This window comes from Acomys russatus, chromosome X (assembly GCF_903995435.1).
Source record: "Acomys russatus chromosome X, mAcoRus1.1, whole genome shotgun sequence".
Classification (NCBI taxonomy): domain Eukaryota; kingdom Metazoa; phylum Chordata; class Mammalia; order Rodentia; family Muridae; genus Acomys; species Acomys russatus.
Window position 1 is genome coordinate 24,863,303 of NC_067169.1, and position 21,336 is coordinate 24,884,638.

Here is a 21,336-nt window from a genome sequence, read left to right on the forward strand (position 1 = left end):
TGGGAGATGGAGGAAGGAGGATCAGAAGTTCAAGGTAACTCTCAGCTATACAGCAAGTTTGAAGACTAACTTGGATGCATGAGATTATGTCAAAATAGCACAGAAAGTAATATTGTAATATGTTAAGGTGTTATAAGTTAGTTGTGTTAATTTTTGGTTGAGAATATTTTTCATATTTATTTTTATTATACATATATGTATAGGCATGAGTATGTGTACATACCTTCAGAGTCCAGAAAATCTTTGATCTTCTGGAACTAGAGTCACAGTCAATTTTGAGTCACCAGATGTGGGTGCTGGGAACCAACTAAGGTCCTTGGAAAGAGCCTCAAACACTCTTAACCTCTGAGCCATGTCATTAGTTTCTTAGCTGAAGGCATTTGAGCAAAATTTAAGTTGCTGTAACTTGGTATGGCACAGAGATAGTACTGAGTGTTGGGCTTTCCTTGAGGTTCCTTGAGCTTTCCTTGAAGAGGCAGATCCAGCTCTTCTTGCTCTCCAAAAACTATAGGACTGGTGTGAGCAAGTGATTTGTATCTAATGTGGCGCATGCCATGCCAGAGTCTTGGGGAGTTGTGGGTTCACAGAGGAAATGAGGGGATGGTCAGAGATGTCATCTAGAGGGCAAGCAGGGACTGTAAGTCCATGTCTGACCACATGGTGCTGCATATCGGAGGGCAAGAGGCAATGTCAAGACTGTCTTCTGTCTGTCCTGAAAGACATAGCATTTTCCTTGTGCTATTGCTGGTAATACTTGCCTGTAAGCATCAATGAATACCCTGGAGATGAATGTACTCAGAGTATTGAATATTTGACACATGTAGTTGAGAGTGCTTTGGGACATGTATGTTTAAAACATGTTTAATGCATCCCAAAACTCTTAAAACTTTCCACCAGTCTCTGTGGGCCAGCCACTGGGTTCTCCTCCCCAGAGATATAACTGCCAATTTATTGTGTTTCTTTCAGAGATAGTGTATATGCAGACTGGCAGTTATTCTTTCCTATACCTTAGTGCTGACATGGAAGGCGCTTCATTACATGAAGGTTCACAGTCTTCGGCACATTATCAAGGGGGAAATGCTTCAGAATGGTTGGGACATCAAATCATACTTTATAAGTCATTCTAAACCAGTGGCCCTCGGCCTCAGCCTTATTGATATTTGAGGCTATATCATTCGCTGTCATGGGCAGCAGTTCTTTACACTGTGGCCTGTTCCCTAGTGTCTCTGGGCTCCACCCTCTGGGTGTCAAGAATATACTACTTGTCTCTATAGTGCCTGAGTGGGACAGCTGAAAATAACCCCAAGGGAAAAGGAGCTATACCATTCCCATTAGGAACCAGTGTTTTAGCTGTGCAAGGTGTCTCTCACAACACTCAAGAGGCAGCCTGAACTACAGAGTGAGACTGTGTCTCAAAACAAAACAAAACAAAACACCCACAACTGAACAATCCCATAGTGTAGTTCATCTTGTGTGTGTTTCTAGGAAAGGGGCAGATAATGAAGAGGGGGAAGGTGAAAAAAGCTTCATGTTATGAATTACAAATATGTGAAGAAAAAAGAAATTGGGGATCTCAAATTTAGAGCCCAATGGTGCTTCCACAGCTCCTGAAGAAACTTTTTTTTTTTCTGAAGAAGCTTTTTGAGACTATTAACAGTCTGTCTGTCTGTGTCTGTGTCTGTGCACCCCCCATTGTAAAATGAGAAGCAGGTTACAGAAAACAGAAAATGACATGAATGGCCCCCATTTCCGGTGCCTGACAGTCAGAACTCCAGAGAAAGGCTGTGATTGTTCCCTTCAAGCTTTGTCCTTAGGACTGGAGACCAATCAAATAAGAACTGTGAATCAAAGAATTAGCTAAAAGTATACATTCTCCATATTTCTTTTGTTATAAAACTGTGTCATTATGGAGAAACTATTGTATAGTGAAGAAGAAGAGGAGGAGGATGCAGGGAGGAGGAAAAAGAAGAGGAAGAAGAGGAAGAAGAAGAAGAGGAAGAAGAAGGCAGCTTTAAAAACACCCTTAAACCACTGAGTTGCCATATTTGATAATATGGTGAATTCTATTAATTGTTTTCTATGTTTATATGTGAAAGTTTGTGTACCTAGCCACAACTATCTTGCACCCACATACAACAAATATATCACTTGGTACATGATTGGGAGCCTGGTTGTGTCCCATTTAACCTAGTATTAATGTCTTTTTCTCTCTATGTATCTACTATCACAGTAACTTTATTATTATTATTATTATTATTATTATTATTATTATTATTTTTGGTATTTGAGGGTAGAGGATATTACAAGAGTTATTTCATTCTGCAGGAAATTCCATGGCCCCATTTTAGGTATGCTGTAATGTGTGCTTTCAATTGAACAATTTTAGGTCTGTTGTTGGTGTGTGTGTGTGCGTGTGTGTGTGTGTGTGTGTGTGTGTGTGTGTGTGTGTGTGTGTGTAAGAGACAGAGAGACAGAGAGAGATAGAGAGACAGAGACAGAGACAGAGGCAGAGAGACAGACACAGAGACAGACAAGCAGACAACAGTGTGCTTGCTTTCTTTCCTTGTTTTTGGTTGGTTTTCCAGACAGGTAGTCTTTGTTGTTTGTTTGTTTTTCGAGACAGACTGTCCTAGAACTCGATCTGTAGACTAGGCTGGCCTTGAACTCACAGAGGTCCCTGTGTCTCTGCCTCGTGAGTGCTGGAGCACTAGGATTAAAGGGCCATGCCATAGCGTGTGTGCGTGTGTGTGTGTGTGTGTGTGTGTGTGTGTGTGAGAGAGAGAGAGAGAGAGAGAGAGAGAGAGAGAGAGAGAGAGAGAGAGAGAGAGAGAGAGAGAGAGAGAGAGAGAGGGGGGGGACGCGGTGGGACGGGGAGGAAGGGGAGAGAGAGCTTTCAAATGAGCAATCACTTGGAAAAAGAGAAGGTGAAACTAACCCTTTTTTTTTTTTTTTAGTCTGTCCCCGGATGAGGAAGGTGTTGGTATTTAGTCATTTCAGCCAAGCTGAACACAGAGGAAGGATGTGAGCAGCAGGGTGAATTACATGCCTCTGGCAGCAGGGTGAATAACAGCACGCAGCAGTCCTCTACTCCCACCCCCACCCCGGGAAACTACGGCCAGGGAGCACCAGCCTCTGGAGGTGGGGCATCCTGTATTGCAGAAGTAGGGTTCTCTCCGGACACCTTTTTACCAATGGTAGAAGGCCAACCACATTGCAAAGGCTATCTTCCAGAGCCAAGAGCTGCCCAGGAGGACAGGGCTGGGCTGAGTGGCTGAGCTGAACACGTGATACTGCCAGACTGCGTCCTGGGCCCTCTGTGAGCCTAAGACTGAAATCGACATTTGCCTCTGGCAGGAAAATGAACTTGTCAATTTCACTGTGCTTCACACATTCAACCCAACGGAGCCAGGAATTGCAGTAGCAATTTGGCTTAGTATCTCAAGAACCTCAGAGCTATAAAGGTAAGTTATTTGTCACTCTGAGAAACAAACCTGAGAGGAGTGACCTAGAAATCCACACTACCACTGTCAATTTAAAAAATAATAATGGTCTTGAAAATAATAGATTGCTGAGAGAGGCAAGGGCTGTATTTAATCTAAATTAGAGTTTGACATTCTGAGAAAAAAATGTGGTTAATCTGGAGGCAACGGTGGTAAAGGGGACAAGGTTAAATATAGAAGTGAATAAAAGCTGTTGGAGTAAGTGGCGGCCAACTTAACTCATGCCTGTTTGTCAAACAATCTATTTAACCTGTCTTTCAGGGGAGTGATCAAAAGGAATGTTATAATTGTGACTTAAGGTTAAAACAATTCCTTACAAATGAAAAGAGCTTCTACCTTTGCCCTTTTAATCCTCACAACATTTATGTGCTTTGGCAAACAGATTGTATTTTTAAAAAACTGCTTTAACTTCTAAATGTGCTAGCTCCAATTTATGAACTGATCACAGAATATTTTAAAATTTTTAAGCAAAGGCTGTTTTACTGTGAATGAAAAAATGTTGACAATGTACATTATAACAGTAAAGTGACTCACTTCTTCAAAATGTCAGTAAAATTAGACAACCTGAAATAACGAGTTGTTTTCGACAAACACATACTTGAGAGATGAAATGTCTTACCCCAGGAGTCAAGAAAAATAAGCACAGACACATACTGTTGTGTTTTCTCAATAGTGCTGTATTTTAAATAATCAAATATTATTACAGTAAATAGTATTAACATATGGTGCCACTGGTGTTTTCCCTAGCAAAAAGAACAAATGTAATGCAGTTACTGGGAGTAACTTAAAGTATTAGTCATAACTTAAAGTGAAATTAGTACAATATTACATCAAGAACTGCTTTAGTGTAATATTTGGCATATAATTTGGAACACCAATCCTTTAGTGCAGTGTGTTCATGCATGGTCTATTTCAGGTGTCATTATGATTTTCGTAAAAGATATTTCTCTGTTGTATCTGATAAAGTAGAACACCAGATTGTCTTCCTTTTCACAATAATCTCCTTATTGCTACCTTTTTTGAAATCCTATTACATGCCTGGAGCCTGTAATAATGTCGATTGCTTTTGTGTGCTGTTTGCCACAACTTTCCCAATGAGGCCAATCAATAGACATGCATCAAGACAAATACCCTGAAAGGGGGTTAGACTGACTGTTACCTACCTCTTCTGGAATATTTAGTGTCTTCCTACTCCACCCTCGGACCTTTGGTTCTGCTCCAGCCGCAGGACTCCAAAGACGTCACGTGGCAGAGCGGAGCCCGCCTCCTGATGATGTCACAGCGCTAGCAGCAGACGCGCTGAAGAAAGGATGCTCTAGGATGCTGTCCAGGTGGACGGCCACGCTGCAAGATGCGGCACTGCAGGTAAGGGGTGCACGGTGCCTGGATGCCCTTCCGGGCGCTCAGGGCAGTACAGTCGCTGCAGGTGGAGCCCGGGTCGGCGGTGTGTTGTTCTGGCAGCGTCCCCTAAAACTGAAGTAAGGCCTTCGGCTGCTGCAACGCCTGCTGCCCACAGCTGCTTCCTCCTGCTTCTTTTGCTGTTGGAAGCATTAGATGAGGAGTGGCCTAGTGCAGGTCCTTGCATGAGTTGGGTCTTGGCGTGCACACCTGCAGAAAGTGGCCAGAGGGCAGACAGAAAGATAAAAGCCTCTTACTAGGAGGGGGAGAGAAATGTGCACCGACTACAACACATATATTCTAAGGACAGAGACCAAGAGAAAGAGCTGCTTTTGAAAAGATAACCATAAACCATTTTCCTTCTGCCATTGTGCTGGCTCAATAAAGGCATCTTTATTAATTCTTCTCACAGAGATTGCTTCTCAGCAGTGAGCCTAATTTCACTCAAAGCAAAAACTTGCTTGGGAATGACAACTTCTTAGCTGCAATAACAAGGCCAGATGTGCAGTCTAAATCGTTTTTACATTGTTTTGCAAGGCTATAGCATTTAAATGTGTTTTTTTCCCCAGGCAGGTGTTTTCAGTAGATTTAAAAATAATAGCAGTCAATAAAATATAATAAATGTAGTTTGCAAAGATAACAGGCCAGTATAAAACATGGCTATATCTCTAAGATCAAAATAATCCTTAACAAGAGCTGGGGGTTGGAGACATTCCAGACCTTTTAGAATTTCCAGCATTCTTCTTAATTGCTTTGCTGCATAATTAGCTCACTGAAGGCAGGGGCTTGATGACTCAGCGGCAGATGGAGGGGTCAGGTGACTTCAGGCCCAGCATGACAGCCTGTGTGTGCATGTGGGGGGGGGGGAGGGGTTAATGCCCTCTTTCCCACCAACCCTGTTTATATTCCTTTCTTCTGGTCTGTGGCCAGTACTCGCGTGGGTATCCTAAAGAGGAGAATGTAACATTCTCTCCTGAAACCCTGATGTCTCAAAAGCTGAGGCATCAGCACTGGAACTTACCCTCTGAAGAATCCCATCCACCAGCAACTTTGGTGAAACAGTTCTATTCAAACTGATAATTGAAGATGGTGTTTTGTTCAGATTTGGAGATATCCTGATAGGCTACTGTGTCCATCATGATTTATTTATTGTGATTTTCCTTCTTTGTTTTACGTTGGCTACATATATTAAATTAGCAGTATTGCAGCTCAGTGTTGGGTAATGTGTTTCATATTTGAGAGACCCTAGATTCCATCTCTAAAGCAAAAGAAAAGCATCCTTGGGTCCCCACCTTTTCTTCTCCCCAGCCAAGTCTTGACAGAGTAAAGTAGGTGATGGAGGCAGGAGGAATAGACACTTGAATCTACTTCTGGATTTACAGCTGTATAACCTTGAAATAGTAACTATTATATTTTCATACCTCAGCAGTCTCCTTCAGAAAGTAACAAAGGAATTTAGTTTAGAGTTTTTTAACTTCAGGATGCCACGAAGGTTATCTGAGTCACTGTAGGATGTTTTCCCTAGACTGAGGCCTCTGCCTAAAGATGCTAGCATGAAGATGTTTCTTCTAGTTGTGACATTCCAAAATGCAGTGGAAAAATTGTTACCTGCTTAAGTATTCCATTGACCTTTGTTAGGAGTTACTGATATAGATGATAAGTTTATTCTTTTTTCCCACCCCTGGTACTGGGGTTGAAATCCAAGGTTATGCGTTGTATATTAGGTAAGCGCTCTACCATTGAATCATAGTCTCAACCCAGAGATGTTCTTTAAATGTTATTCCAGCTCTAACATTCCAGGACTTATTTTCTTATGATTTGTTCAATGTGAAGCCCCTGTCCCCTTCCATCCTTTTCTCATCAGCTCATGTCTGTCTGAACCTCCTCCCCTGGCCTAATCCTCAGGTAATAGCTTGCTTTTAGTGAAACTAGTAAAACAGGCTGCTGCTGCAATCTAGGATGGCAACAGCTGGCTGTATCTAGTCCCCAGGCCACTTTCTGCTCACAAGTCTTTCTCCTGAGTCCTGGTAGTTCCTCTTCCATCCAGAGTAGACCATTCCAACTCTTGTTTCCTCAGAAGGCTTGGATGTCTCCCTGGGCTCTCTGGTCTTGCCTCTTCATAATTCAGTTTCATAAAAGCAAATTATAATGAGGGCATGAGGGTATTATTCATAAAATGATGCTTAAGAGACCAAAGAGCCTAATACAATTTGTGGCCTTTACTTGTATTCCAGCCAGAACAAACATGCAATAAACATTTGGGGGACAGTTGAAGAGTTATGTGTGTGGCTATCAGATGATCCAAAGAGACTAGTGCTGCTTTGGTAAATATGAATCTGAGATTTTTACTCTTGCTGGACACAATCTTGCATAATCCTTTTCCTCCACATTTGGGCCACACCCAGTGATTCAAGTGGATATAAAAAACTAGAGTATAAAGAACTAAAGCTTTAGTCTTGGGTATGTGTTCTCTCTTGAGTCACTCCAGCACAGGAAGGAGACTCTGTGTCTTGAGCAGTTCTGACTTCTATTGGAAGCCAGAACCAACTGTGGCATGAGTGCACTTGGCAGCAAATCTCTCAGCCACAGCTCAGATATGAGGTGGTGGCAGTCTTCTGAGAGACCTGGGGCCCCTGCACTTAGCTCAGGTGCACCAAGATTCATGTGTCAAACACTATAATGGTTAGTTTTAATTGTTCACATGACACAATCAGTATCACCTGAAAAGAGTATCACGAAGGAATTATCCAGATTGGGTTGACCAGTAGGCATGTGAGGAGATTGTCTTGATTGCATTAATTGATGTGGGAAGACCCACCTACTGTGGACAGAATCATTCCTAGGGTTTGGTCCCTGAACTGCATAAAATAGAGAAAATGAGCTGAGCAGTAAATATTCATGCATTTATTTTCTCCCTGCCTCTGGATGTAACTAGCTACTTCAATTTCCTGCTGCTTTGGGCTTTCTGCAGTGATAGACTGTAATCTAGAATTGTAGGCCAGATCAACTACTCCCTTAAAGTTGTTTTTGTCAAGGTAGTGTATCATCACATCAAGAAAGGAAAGTAGGACACAAGATAAGGTAATCTTATTTCCTGCTGCTGTGTTTTGGGTAATTTGTTACACAGCAACAGATAGATCGTACATATGTTTATGGATGGGGTCTTATTTTTTGGAGATGCTTGTTATAGTACTTAGAGATAAATGCCATGATAAAAGCAATTTAAACATTTTATTGAGTTTTTTTGAGATCTCTTTAATATGTGTTTAAGTAGAAGATACAAGAATTACTCTCCTAACTACATTACTCTCATTGCCTTGTAGCACTGATACTCCTTGCTCAGCCAGTGAGTGTGTTAGACATTGGAAAGGCTCATTATCAGTCTTTTGCCTAATTATCTTCCCAGAAACAGCCCAGCAGACATTTTCTTTCTCATTTTCAAGAGTGTGCTTCATTTACAGATCATGACATTAGTTTCATATTAAAAATAATAACTTATTTTTATTGAAATGGGAATTTATAGACATGGTAACAATTTCCATGTTACACAAAGACTATTTAGGTCCCTTATATTCTTGCCCCCTTACTTTCCCAAGGCAATCACCCATAAGTAATCTGGTTATATGCTATTTCAGAAAGTGCCTGTACAGATACATCCATCTATATAATATGTTATCACCTGCCTCTTTTCTTCCCTGTCTTAAGAGGACTTGCAGAGGACCTGGGTTTACTCCTTAGTACCCATATGCCAGTTCAAACTGTCTGTGACTCCAGTTCCAGGGAATCTCACATTCTCTTGATCTCTATGGGTACCAGTTGCAATATATATATATATATATATATATATATATATATATATATATATATATATGCATACATATATTTTACATGTACATGAAAAATAAATAAATCTAAAATATTTTAAATGAATAGACACAAAAAAGTCAGATGCAAGGAGATTGCTTCCATTAGTTTTGGTAAATCTATACATTGAACATTACTAGACCTTCCAAGGACACTATCTTGCCCCACTTGCTAGAGTGGCCATTGCTATTCTGGTTCCTATTAGCATAGGTTTGCTTATTATTGAATTTCACGTAGATGGAATCATAAAATACACTTTCACATCCAGCTCTTTTCACTCTACACGTCTCTGAAATTCATTCTGTTATAGCAGTAACTCATTTCATTTTCTTGTAAAGAGCACCATAAGAACTAAACTTGTGCAACCAGGATTGTGAAGAGTTTGAGGCCAGCATGGAATGAGTTCCAGGATAGCCTAGGCTGTAGAGTGAGACCTTGTCTCAAAAGGGGAAAAACGGATATAAGTGGAACAGTACCTGAGCTATTGTTGGAAGACTAATTTGTATGTACCTATTCATAGTCATTCCATCCATGGGCAGTACAGGAATTTACTGAACCAGTGCTGATTGATAGAGATGTGGATTGGGCAATCTATTACAATCAGTTATTATGGTATTATGGGAAAAACAGAAAAACTCTAAAGAGGAAACAGTCCTCTGAGAAGAAACAAATAGTATTTAGATGTTAGAAGTAAGCTTCAAAATCAAAGCAATTTCTAGAATGTACATCTGAGGAGTAGATGCCCATGATCAATCATCCAGTTTTGATAGAGCTATGTATGAAAAATTGTCATGTCTTTTGTTCCTTTTTCCAGTATGTTAAGGTAGACACCATGCTTGTCTTCTTTAGTGATGTGAGCTCAGAGAAGATGGTCATTAAACAGTATTTCAGTGTAAACCCAAGTTATATGCTGGGTGTAGTAATGCATTTTGAAGGCTATGGTGGGAGGATTGATAGTTTGAAGCTAGCTTGGGCTACATAATGAGTTCCAGGCCAGCTTTGAGCTATCTAGTTTGACATTGCCTCAAAACAACAAAACTGCTACAAGCAGCTGCAGAGATGGCTTAATGATTAAGAACAAGTAATGCTCTTCCAGAGGACTCAAGTTCAGCTCCCAGCATCCACATCACAAAGCTCATATCTACCTGTAACTCCATTTCTAAGAGCTTCAATATCCACTTCTGGCCTCTGTGAGCACCTGCATGTACCTACAAAAGGACACATGCCCATACACATCATTTAAAAACTCAAATGCATTAATGTCCCAAGAAAAGGCCATCTATGAGTACTACAAAAGCATTTCCATAAGATGTGAATCTCAATAATTCATTCATTCATTCCTCCACTCAACACTTTAGCAACATTGTTGTTTATTCTTATTTTATTTTGAGTGTGTGTATGTGAGTGCATGCACAAGAGTGTATTAAAGTGTATGAATGTGGGCATATGTGTAGAGGTCAGAGGGCTACCTTTGGTATCGGGCCTCATGTTCCATCCTGTTTGAGACAAGCTCTTTGTTGCTTATTTATTGTACACACCAGGCCAGCTGGTCCACAAGCTTCTGCAGATTCTCCTCTCACTATCTCCAATCTTACTAAAGGAGTGCTGGGATTATAGATGCTTGCATTATGAATGTTCATGCTACATATCTGGCTTTTATGTGTTTTGGGGAATTCCAACTCAGATCCTCATATTTTCATGACAAATGCTTTTACTCAGCAAGCCATCCCTCCAACCTTTTTAATAACATTTTAATCCAGCAACTATTGCTTGCATCTCTTCTGTGTGTAGACCAGGATTTTTCAACTTGTTTTTTTCCCACTTTGATCCTTCTCCCCCTTTTAAAAATTTTTGTTTAAGTAATTTATTCAGATTACATCCCAATTGTTATCCCCTCACTTGTACCTTCCTGTCCCCCCTCCCTCTTTCATCCTATTTCCCTCCCTTAGGTCTGTGACAGAGGGGGACCTCATCCCCCACTATAAGATCACAGTCTATCAGGTCTCTTCCTGGTAACCTGCTTACCCTTCCTCTGAGTGTCACCAGGTCTCCCCACCAAGGGGAAGTGGTCAAATTGGGGACATTAGAGTTCATGTCATAGTCAGTCCTTGCTCTCCACACAATTGTGGAGAATGTACTGTCCATTTGGCTAGATCTGAAAAGGGGTTTCTACGTTTACTGCATGCATTGTCCTTGATTGGTACAGTAGTTTGAGCAGACACCCCTGGGTCCAGTCCACCAGCTTTGATGGTCTTCTTGTAGGGTTCCTGGACCCTCTGGATCGTTCTATTTTCACATTCATCCTTACTTCTCTCACCTAGAGTCCCAATAGAAATTCCCAGTATCTATCCCAATCTCTGGCTAAGTGAAGACTTTCAGGGGACATCTCTGTTGCACTGGTGTCCAATTATAAATGAGTGTATACCATGTGTATCTTTCTGGGTCTGGGTTAACTCACTCAGGATGATCATTTCTAGTTCAATCCATATTCCACTCCTTGGAAAATACCCAAAAAATGCTCCACCACACAACAAGGACATATTCTCAGCCATGTTCATAGCACTCTTATTCATAATAGCCAGAAACTGGAAACAACCTAGATGTCCCTCAGTCGAAGAATGGATAAAGAAACTGTGGTACATTTATACTACAGAATACTACTTAGCTATTAAAAACAAGGAACTCCTGAAACTTGCAGATCCTTATCTCTTAATGGCATGATTACCTGCAATCTAGACTAGTGCCCTGAGAGAGAGAACAAGCTGGGAATGGCCAGAAATGATGGAGACCTTAGGCAGCCAGTGATCATGACAAGAACGACTCTCAGGAGGCATGCTTCATTGAGCAGCTCATGTAATTGGGGGGAACAAAGGCTATTGAAACCTTTTGGGAGTGGGTAGAGGCTCTTGGAGTGAGTGTACATCATTGGCTGGGGCCAAGGTGCTGGGAATGCCTTACTTGCATGAAGAAAAATTCCAAGTGCTTATTGGACATGACCTTATAAGGAGAGGGGAAGTTTAACCTGGCTGGAACTATGTGACCTCCTCTGGTGTGGGCAAATGTGGAAAGCACAGGACTACTTGCTCCAGGACATGTAGGCCCAGGGCAGGGGAGGGAGTGGTCCTCACTCTCTCTGCACTAGAGATGAGGTTTCTGGGGTTAGACACAACTTGAACCCACTCCTGCTCTGGACTGGCTCCTCCTGGTTCTCAGGCACCACAGATACTATTTATATTTGAGGCTGTGCAGTTGTTTGGTTTTGTTGTTTTAGAGACAAGATCTCAGACTTTTAGGCCAGGATGGCCTTAAATTTACAGTATTCCTACCTGAATCTTCCAAATACTAGTATTACAGCCATGTACCATCACACCCACTGGGGCTGCAGGGTTCTTTATGATGGAGGCAGTATAGGCTTTTTAACAGTTCCACTCACCTGCATCTATCTACATAGCAAGCACTCTACAGATGTCATTCTAAAATGTTTCCAGTCATTACCAGGTGGCAAAGTTGTAGAAACTTTAGGATGGTGAGGGGGTATGATGCTGTCATCTCTGCAGCTAGTTCTCCAAACATTAGACTGGTGATAACGATAAGTGCTCCCCATTAGCTACTTAGTAAGTATCTGAGAGCCAGAGGACCAAAGAGGAGACAGTCTCAAACAGAGGGAGGCTGGAAACAAAGGAGTACATACAAGCATAGGAGAATTAAACTGCTCCTGTTTCAAAATGTTAATATATTATGGACCTGTAATACACAGAGCTTGGGGATGTTCACTTCCTGTTACCTCCTCCCCCTTCTTCCCTGTCTAACAGTACTTTCTGTACCCTGCTACCCCCTGTCTGCCTTACACAAGACTGAGCAGGCTGGTGTGTGGCATGGCAGGCTTCCTACAGCCCCAGGCCCACGCAGCTATTTGTCCCATTTTGAAACCTAGCCTGTGTGTTGGAAAGGAGATCAGGCCAACCTCATGTGGCCTCTGGTGACACAATCAACTCAGTGTTCTCCACCCTCACCGAGAGAGAGGGGGATGGGCTGTGAGGTCTCTGTGTTGCTGTTGCCAAGAGTCAGCATTTTAGAATTTCCCCATAGACACCTTCCAATAACAGCAAAAAGAAAAGGCTCAAAACAACAACAATAATGAATATGTGGCTTAAAATACTCTTCTAAATACTTCCTACACATTAAACCTGTAGGACTCCCAGTGCTCTATGAATCAAGAACTGTTACCTTGGGCCTTTGTTAAGATAAATTAACTGAAACAGCAAATAACATAGCTCTTATATACTACCAGAAGTGGGTTGCATAGAGCCTAGGCCCCAAGGCTTTTTGCAATGCCTGACAGGCCATGATCATTTTAGGACCTGGATGCTCCCAGGTTACACTGAATGGGTATTGGGAGCAATGTTTCTCCTCAACTGTGTGGAAGCAGTTTCCCAAAGACACTTGGGTTATCTTCTCATCTCTCTGGTGGGCAAAGGCAAACACATCCACACAAAACCTGGCTATACTGTATTTATTGCTTGGGCTGCTGTAACGGAGGATCATATACTGTTCAGATAACATTAAGTTCTTCCATAGTCAGATTAAGTTGTGGGTGGGGTTGTTTCCTTCTGAGGGCTAGGAGGAAATAATCTCATGAAGGTCTATCCCTGGCTTGTCCTCTTATGTTTGTATGTGTTTCTGTGCCCATATTATGTCTTATAAGGACACTCATCAAATTGGATTAGGGCTCCATCCTAATGACCTTAGTTCAAATTAATTATTTCTGTAAAGACCTTGTCCCCAAATATGATCCCACTGTAAAATACTGATGGCTGGAACGTCAACACAGGAATTTGGAGGTGGATAGAATTCAACCATAACAATGCCAAACAGTGCTGCAGGGAAGTTGTGCCCTGTATCCTGGAAGTTGCACCCCTTCCTTTCCTGGCATTCCTCATATTGGCCTTTTGATAACTTTTTTCCTGGCAATTTTTAACCACAATCTGTTTTCTGCTTCCCTGTGATACTCTCACTCATAAAAAAATAAAATAAAATAAATAAAATAAATAACTAACACCAATGTCTAGTGATTTTGTCAAGGTTGTATGCAGGGCATCAGACCCAGCCTTGATGTATCCCCACTGTCTCCTCAGACTGGCCACAGCAAAGAGAACATGGCTAATGTGGCTGAGATGATGGCTGAAGGTTCAGGCCTTTCACATGTTTTGGGAGAGACAGGATTGGTGAGCTATGAGGTTCCTAAGCTATGAGGAAAAATACCTCACTATGGTAGGCCTTCCTATATCCTGACCACAAAGTCCTTTTAGGCCAACAAGCACCTCCCAGGCTTCCTCTGTAGGAGGAATAGTAAGCCTCATGCTTAGCCAAATCAACCCAGATCAGGAACTAAAATCTGAGAAGTAAACAAACACAACTAGGCCACAGAGTCCTGGGAGAACTGCTCGGTCAGCATATAGTACAGGCTTCCATGACCACCCTGAGATGTGTGTGCAGGCATCTCAGCCAAAGCCCGAGCTAGTCCTAGGGAATCTGCAAAGCAGTTTTCTGTATGGCCTTCTCTTGTTAGCCAAACCCCAGTTCAACCTCATGAGGGGAGAGCTACCCCACTGCATTCTCTCTGCCACTTTTCTTCTTTTTGGTGGGTGATCCTTGGCCCCAAGCCTTCCTTACACTCATCTTCTGTGGCTTCAAGTCAAGTTAAACTCGTCTTCCTATAAGAAAAGCCCTGGTCTCAAACTTACACAAAGTCCAGCCAATAACTGAATACTGGGCTATGAAGAATTGATGGTCATCCTTTGCTTCTGACTATTTAATTCAGCAGCACAACCAAGGAAACAGCAAATTTTCCCTTCTCTATCTTCAGGGACCTCCACAACCCCAAAGACATTGTGTCTAGCTCCACCAGACGTTCCATCATCCTGATGCAATTTTGTCCATAGGATACATTTGACAGGAGCTTTTAAAAAACCGAATTTAAAAATATTTTAATTAATTAGCTTGTAAGTTTATTAATTTTCAGATAGGGTCTCATATATCCCAGGCTGGCCTCAAACTCACTTTGCTGAGGATGACCTGAATTTCTGACCTTACTGCCTCTATCTCCCATGGGATGGCATTAAAGGCATGGACCACTACTGGTAGATTCAAACCTGGGCCTCTTGTACATTAGGCAACATTAGACACACAGGCCCTGACAGCAACTTTAAATTCTATTTATTTGTTTATTTATTTATTTATTATTTATTCATTCATTCACTTATTTATTTGCATATGCATGTGTGTATACATTTATCCATGCATGTATAGCATGAGTTATTAGAGGACAGTTGGTTAAGAGTTGGCTCTCCTTTTACCATGTGGCTCCTGGAATCAAAATCAAGTTACCAGGGTTGGTAGTGTTTTATCCTTTGAGCTATCTCACTAGCCCAACAGTAACTTTTTAAAGTAAGGTGAATTTGAAATGGCTGGGGGTGGGGTGACACAAGGCAGCAAGGTGAGGAGAGATGCTTCCATCACTGGAGAAGCCGCCTTTTAAGATGGATCCTCCCGCCTGTCTGTGACAAGGGTCCCTCTGTTTCTTAACTGTAAAGGCACTTGTGTACTTATTTGGCTGTTTATTGTCTGTGTATCTTTTCTCTCACGCTGATTTTAAGAGATCCTGGTTTAGGGCTGGAGAGATGGCTCGGTGGTTAAGAGTACTGACTGCTTTTCCAGAGGAGCCTGGCTTAGATCCACAACACCCACATGGCAGCTCATACTTGCCTGTAACTCCAGTTTCAATTATCTGACACCATCTTCTGGCACATATGTGGTACACAGACTCATTCAGGCCGGACACCCATATACATCACATGAAAATAAATAAGGAAAAAAAAAATAGAGTTAGGAAGCTTGATTTTCCCTGGTGTTGCCAATTTGATTGTCTGGGTTCTTCTTTTGTGTTTTGAGATTCGTTGAGCTTCTTGTTTCATTTAGAACACGATTTTCTACAAAGAGTGTTCTAGTTATTGCATCAAAATTTATCTAAAATATACTTCCTGAGATGCTTTATATAATTGCACAGTACTGTGCGTGGAACCTAGGGTCCCAAACATGCTGAGCTGTTCTCTAGTGTTTTGAATAGGTTTTAAAACCAGTTTCCCTGTTGAATTCACACACTCCTCCACCATTTGCATGAGGACAATAGGGGTTGGCCTCATAGTTGGTTTAAGAAGCTGCCAGATTGTGGTTGCTACTTAAATTATCCACTTGGAGGGGCAAGGGAGTAGGGGTATTTCTACACTAGTTCTGAGTGTCATTGTTCACACTGGCTTCCAACCATGCATTTCAAGCATGTCACATGAACAGAATCACCATCCCTGGATTCCAAAACAATTATGTCAGATATAGAAATGCAACTAGAAAATTAACTAGAGCCTACTACAAGAGTTTAAATGGTACGAATGGGATGCATCAGATATAGTTACCGGTCTATAAATTGGGTAAGGACAACAGAGCCACATGTACAAGTCAATTCACATGTAACATGCTTGAAATGTAGCATTACAACCATTGGCAAAATTGGTCAAGGTGCAGATTTGTCTATAATTTCTTTGGCATGTGGCAGGAATGCCCAATGAAGGTTGAGAATGAAGAAAAGCCTCACATACCTAGCTCTGTATTTGGTGTGTGTGTGTGTGTGTGTGTGTGTGTGTGTGTGTGTGTGTGTGTGTGTGTGTTAGAGACAGAAAGACAGAGAGAGAAACATGAAATGCAGAGACACACAGGGAAAGACAAAGAGACAGAGAAAATATTTTGTAAGCAGAAAATAAATCCTGGTCCCTCTGGTATATTTCATTTTTTCCTTTTTTGAATTTTTTTTGAGACTAAATCTCATATTAATCTAAACCCTGCTATATAATGGAGGATGACCTCAAAATCCCAACTTTACTTTATCTCCTTGTTCTGGTTTCTTTTGTCAACTTGATACAAGCCAGGATCATACGTGATGAGGGAATTACAACTGAGGAATTTCTTCCATCCAGTTGGCCTGTTGGCAAGTCTAGGGGACATTTTCTTGATTAGTGATTGATCTGGGAGGGCCCAGCCCATTTTGGGCAGTGCCATCCTTGAACAGCTTGTCCTCAGTGGTGAGCAAGCCATGGGGAGCAAAGTGGTAAGCAGTGTTCTTTCATGGCTTCTGCTTTTGTTCCCACTGCCAGGTTTTTGTCCTGTTTGGCTTTCTGCCTTGGATTCCCCTGCTGATGGTCTATAAAGTGTAAGGTGAAATAAATGCTTTTCTCCTCAACTTGCTTTTGTTATGATGTTCCTGGGTTTTAGTACTATAGACCACCATACCTGGCCCGTCCCTGTTTTTGTCTGTCTGTTTGTTTGTTTGTTTAGACAAGGGTTCTTTGTGTAGAAAAACTTGCTCCTGGAGACCAGGCTGGCTTCACAAACAGAGATCCATCTGCCTCTGTCTCCCAAGTTCTGGGATTAAAGACATGAGCCACCACTGTCTGGGCCCTTCACTGTTTTTAAGCTTCTATTTTTAATCTTTCAAATATGAAAAGTATAAGAAGATAGCTAGAGCAATATTTGCAACTGCATTAAAAACATCTGTGGCCATTTTAGTTTTGCCTCCATGCACTCCGACAGGTTAGAAATAGTAAGTGCTCAATGGTGGGTGCGTGCCTGTACTATCTGCACTCGAGAAGCTAAGCAGTAGGGCTGCTGTGAGTTTCAGGCAGTCTGAGGTATGGAATAACAGAAAACAAACAAAGCAAGCAAACCAACAAAAGAAGCACAGTATTCTGTTGGGCAATGTGAAGATTACTTTGTGCTGGATGACAGTATTTAAGCATTTTGTTATGTTGAGTGCAGAGACTCGGGCTTTGAGTAAAGACAACCTGGGACATCCTCATTCAACATGAGCTCCCAATATTCCTTTCACCAGACAACAAAGTAGAGAATGAGGAACTGGCTGGCCTGGCTGTTCAAAACTCAGTGGGCTGATGATGCTCCCACATCTGATATCTGAGTCTAAGAGCAGTTCCCTGACAACCCCAGCCACCCTTGTCAGGACACAACATATTGCTTCACGCATCACCTCTTAATCCGTTTCATGACATTTACTGTTTGTGGCTTTTCTTTTCTTTGTAGAATTACCACCGAATTGTTGGTTCTGGTGAATCACAGCCTACTTCTGCTTTTTTTTTTCTGAATATTCTATAAATAGAATCACATAGTGTGTATTCTGATGTGTCTGGATTTTTTGGCTCACCATTCTGCGTTTAAAAGCCATCTTTTGCAATCATGTTTAAGCGTGCACTTGAGTCAGAGCAGATTAGAAGAGAAGCTACTAAAGGGGACAGAGAAACTGCAGTGAGTTGGAGAGACAATTACACCAGTGCCTGTTCCTTAGGGTTCAGTTCCTATCATGGGCTCTTTCAGTTTGGGACTTCTGGTGACCTACAAGCCAAGCAGAGAAGCTTCAATGAGGCTGGGTCGAGTTATAACTTAAAGAAGATGGGGAAAAGAGGAAATCTTTTTCTTTTCTTTTCTTTTTTTTTTTTTTGAGGCTTAGTTTTTTAAATTAATTTATTCATATTACATCTCAATTGTTATCCCATCCCTTGTATCCTCCCATTCCTCCCTCCCTCCCATTTTCCCCTTACTCCCTTCTCCTATGATTGACTAAGGGGGACCTCTTCCCCCTGTATATGCTCATAGGGTATCAAGTCTTTTCTTGGTAGCCTGCTATCCTTCCTCTGAGTACCACCCCATCCAGGGGACGTGGTCAAATATGGGGCACCAGAGTTTGTGTGAAAGTCAGACCCCACCCTCCACTCAATTGTGGAAAATGTCTTGTCTCCTACTCAGATCTACCCAATGGAGAGGAAATCTTTTTCAACAAAAGGGAATTGGTTGCCTACACAGTTGGTGCTGAACCAGCAAATCCTGAGAGGCTCCCTCTGGTGTCCATATGTGGTAATACCATATATGAGCTCATAGGCTGTACCAGCTTCTGAGTTGAGCCCCTTATGTAACCACCATGTAGATTTCGAGAAAAAGACCTTTTCAAGGCTGCTTGTGGATTAGTCATTGAGATTGGCTAGAAAATCTGTAAGAAATGAAAAGTTTTTTTTCTGTGGGGGATGGATGCTTATTTTTAGATGTCACCTAACCTAGGCCTGTCTCTGAGCATATTCTCAGTTCCTCTCCTCCAACTGTATACTTCTAGAATTCCTATTGAGTCTTATGATGTTCACTAGAGGTTAATTTTAATGCTGACTTTGAATATTTTATTAGAGAAATACAGTCATTATATTTTATTCATGAGCCTGGGCAACTGGAAACTGGAAGAATTAATTAGTTGTGGGAAATCCTTCTGGTTAGAGAATCTCAAAGAAACCTTAGGGTCTCTCTCTCTCTCTCTCTCTCTCTCTCTCTCTCTCTCTCTCTCTCTCTCTCTCTCTCTCTCTCTCTCTCTCCCTCTCTCCTCTCCCCTCGCTCTCTCCACTCGCTCCTCTCTCTCTCTCTCTCTCCCTCTCTCTCTCTATGTGTGTGTGTACGTGCATGCATTAAGAACTGCCTCTTATCATCTCGTAATGTCAGGGTTGAAATCTTAGTGATGTCCTTTATTGGCATTTCTGGGACCTCGTTCTGTCCCTTAAATGAACCTATGAGGCATGACTGTGGCTGCTTAACTTTGAACTAGTTCCAGTGGATCACAACAAATATCTGTCCATAGTGGAGTGTACAAACACATTGGAACTTAGTTCTATAATCAGATAGAAGACTAGGAGCAGGCTAAGTATATTGTTGCATAGTCTAAACCCAGCTTACCACCTGCTTTTTTGTGGCTTCTGAGATAAGAATGCTTTTTATTTTTCTATTTTTTAACTCAAATGGTTTTTACATTTTTATAATGTTGAGAACCGCAAAGTATTTTGTAACACATTGAAGAGTATATGAAATTGAATTTCAGTGTCCATAAATATAGTTCTATTAGACCAAAGTCATAATTGTGAAGATGTGTCTGGTCCCTCACTCCTTTTGGATGACAACACACAGTTGAATAAACCTATCATTGACCACATGTCTCACAAAGTTTCAAACATTTACACTTTAGCCCTGGACAGGAACTATTAGCCCTCCTGGTTACAAGGCAGAGGGTTGAACACACAGAAATTATGCTCAATAATATAGATAGACCTTAGATCATAATTTAGGATGCAAGAAACCAGAAACAAAAGATTTAATTGATAAAAAATAGTTTGAAGATAAGCACCAGTAGCATATGGTGTAGGCTTATCCTTAGCAGTAGTTAAGGACTACGGGTGCAACAGGCAGCTTCTAGGGCCTAGGTACATCCTGTGTCTTGTCTTTAGTACTGGTTACCTATGGGAGAGGGCAGGTGAGCTGCTTTTTACAGAGTTGCACTGTTGTAATTTTGTATTTTATTTATTTGTGTTTACACATGTGGAGGCCAGAGGTTGATGTTGGGTATCTTCCTCGGTTGCTATCCACATTAGTTTTGGAGACAGGGTTTCTGACTGAACCTTGAGCTCACAAATTCAGCTAGCCTGGCTAGACAATTAGCCCCGGGGATCCTCCCTTCTTTGCCTCCCCAATGCTAGGATGACAAGTATCTTGTTGCAGTCTACTTTTTTCTTTCTTTGCGTAGGTGCTGGGGATTGAATTCAGATTTTCATTTGTACACGCCAAGCACTTTACTTACTAAGCCATCTTCATAACCCTGATTTAAAAAAAAAACTACTGTAAATCAATATTTACTTCAACAGGAGATGACCTCAAGGCTTGGGCTGTAGTTTAAGTGGTAGAGCACAGGCTGAGTATGCCTGAGACCCGAGATCCAACTACCAGGACTGGAAAGAAAAGAAAAACAAAACAAAGGTGGGGGCATTCGGGGGAGAGAGAGACTTAAGTCTGGCAACTCCTTAGAAGGTTAAATATAGAGTTCTTTTCTGTTCCTAGTGAAGTTCCTAGCAACTTCACTCTTAAGTATATATACAAGAGACATGAAAACGTGCATACAAAGACTTTATATCGTGTTTATAATAGCATTATAAAAGTAGAAACCACCCCAAAATTTTGTCAGGATATAGAGAAACCAGTTGTTATACTGTGCCACAGTGGATTATCATTCAGCAATAAAAAAGAATGAAGTGCTAATACATGATCTTCTGTAGATATATCTTGAATATATTGTGTTAAGTAAAAGGAGTTAGCTACAAATGGCTGCATATCAGATGATTCCATTTAGGTGAAATATTATAGACTAGGTAAATTTACAGACAGAAAATAGATCAGGTATTGCTTGGGTACTAAAGAGGGAAATGACTGCTAATGGCTCTGAGGTCACATTTCCGGGAGATTGGATAGTGACGGGTGATTGCACAAGTCTTGGAATGTACCCAAGCATAAATTGGAATTTTATAGTAAATGAATTATGTATAAATTATGCTTTAAACAGATTACTGTTTCGTAGCCCCTTGTGCATCTATATAGGTCAGAATGCAGAAGTCTTAAAGTGCCAGCCACCGCGTCAACACAGATAACTCAAGGG

The 21,336-nt window shown here is 41.4% G+C and overlaps 1 protein-coding gene across 8 annotated transcripts in view; it reads left to right on the top strand.

The window, feature by feature from the left end:
* The first annotated feature begins 2,951 nt into the window (after positions 1–2,951).
* The window catches only part of Clcn4 (chloride voltage-gated channel 4), a 66,675-nt gene continuing 48,290 nt past the window's right edge, over positions 2,952–21,336 (top strand). For 2 of the 8 annotated variants that reach the window (XM_051142403.1, XM_051142404.1), the window contains exons 1-3: positions 3,106–3,461; positions 4,682–4,865; positions 16,967–17,027. Coding sequence is in view for 5 of the 8 variants with exons in the window: in XM_051142399.1 (XP_050998356.1) it covers positions 4,852–4,865 (14 nt within the window). In the remaining 3 variants the exon portion in view is untranslated. Of the gene's footprint in view, positions 3,060–3,105; positions 3,462–4,681; positions 4,866–16,966; positions 17,028–21,336 lie in introns of those variants that run through there. The other 6 variants (XM_051142398.1, XM_051142402.1, XM_051142399.1 and 3 more) reach the window with 5 other exon arrangements.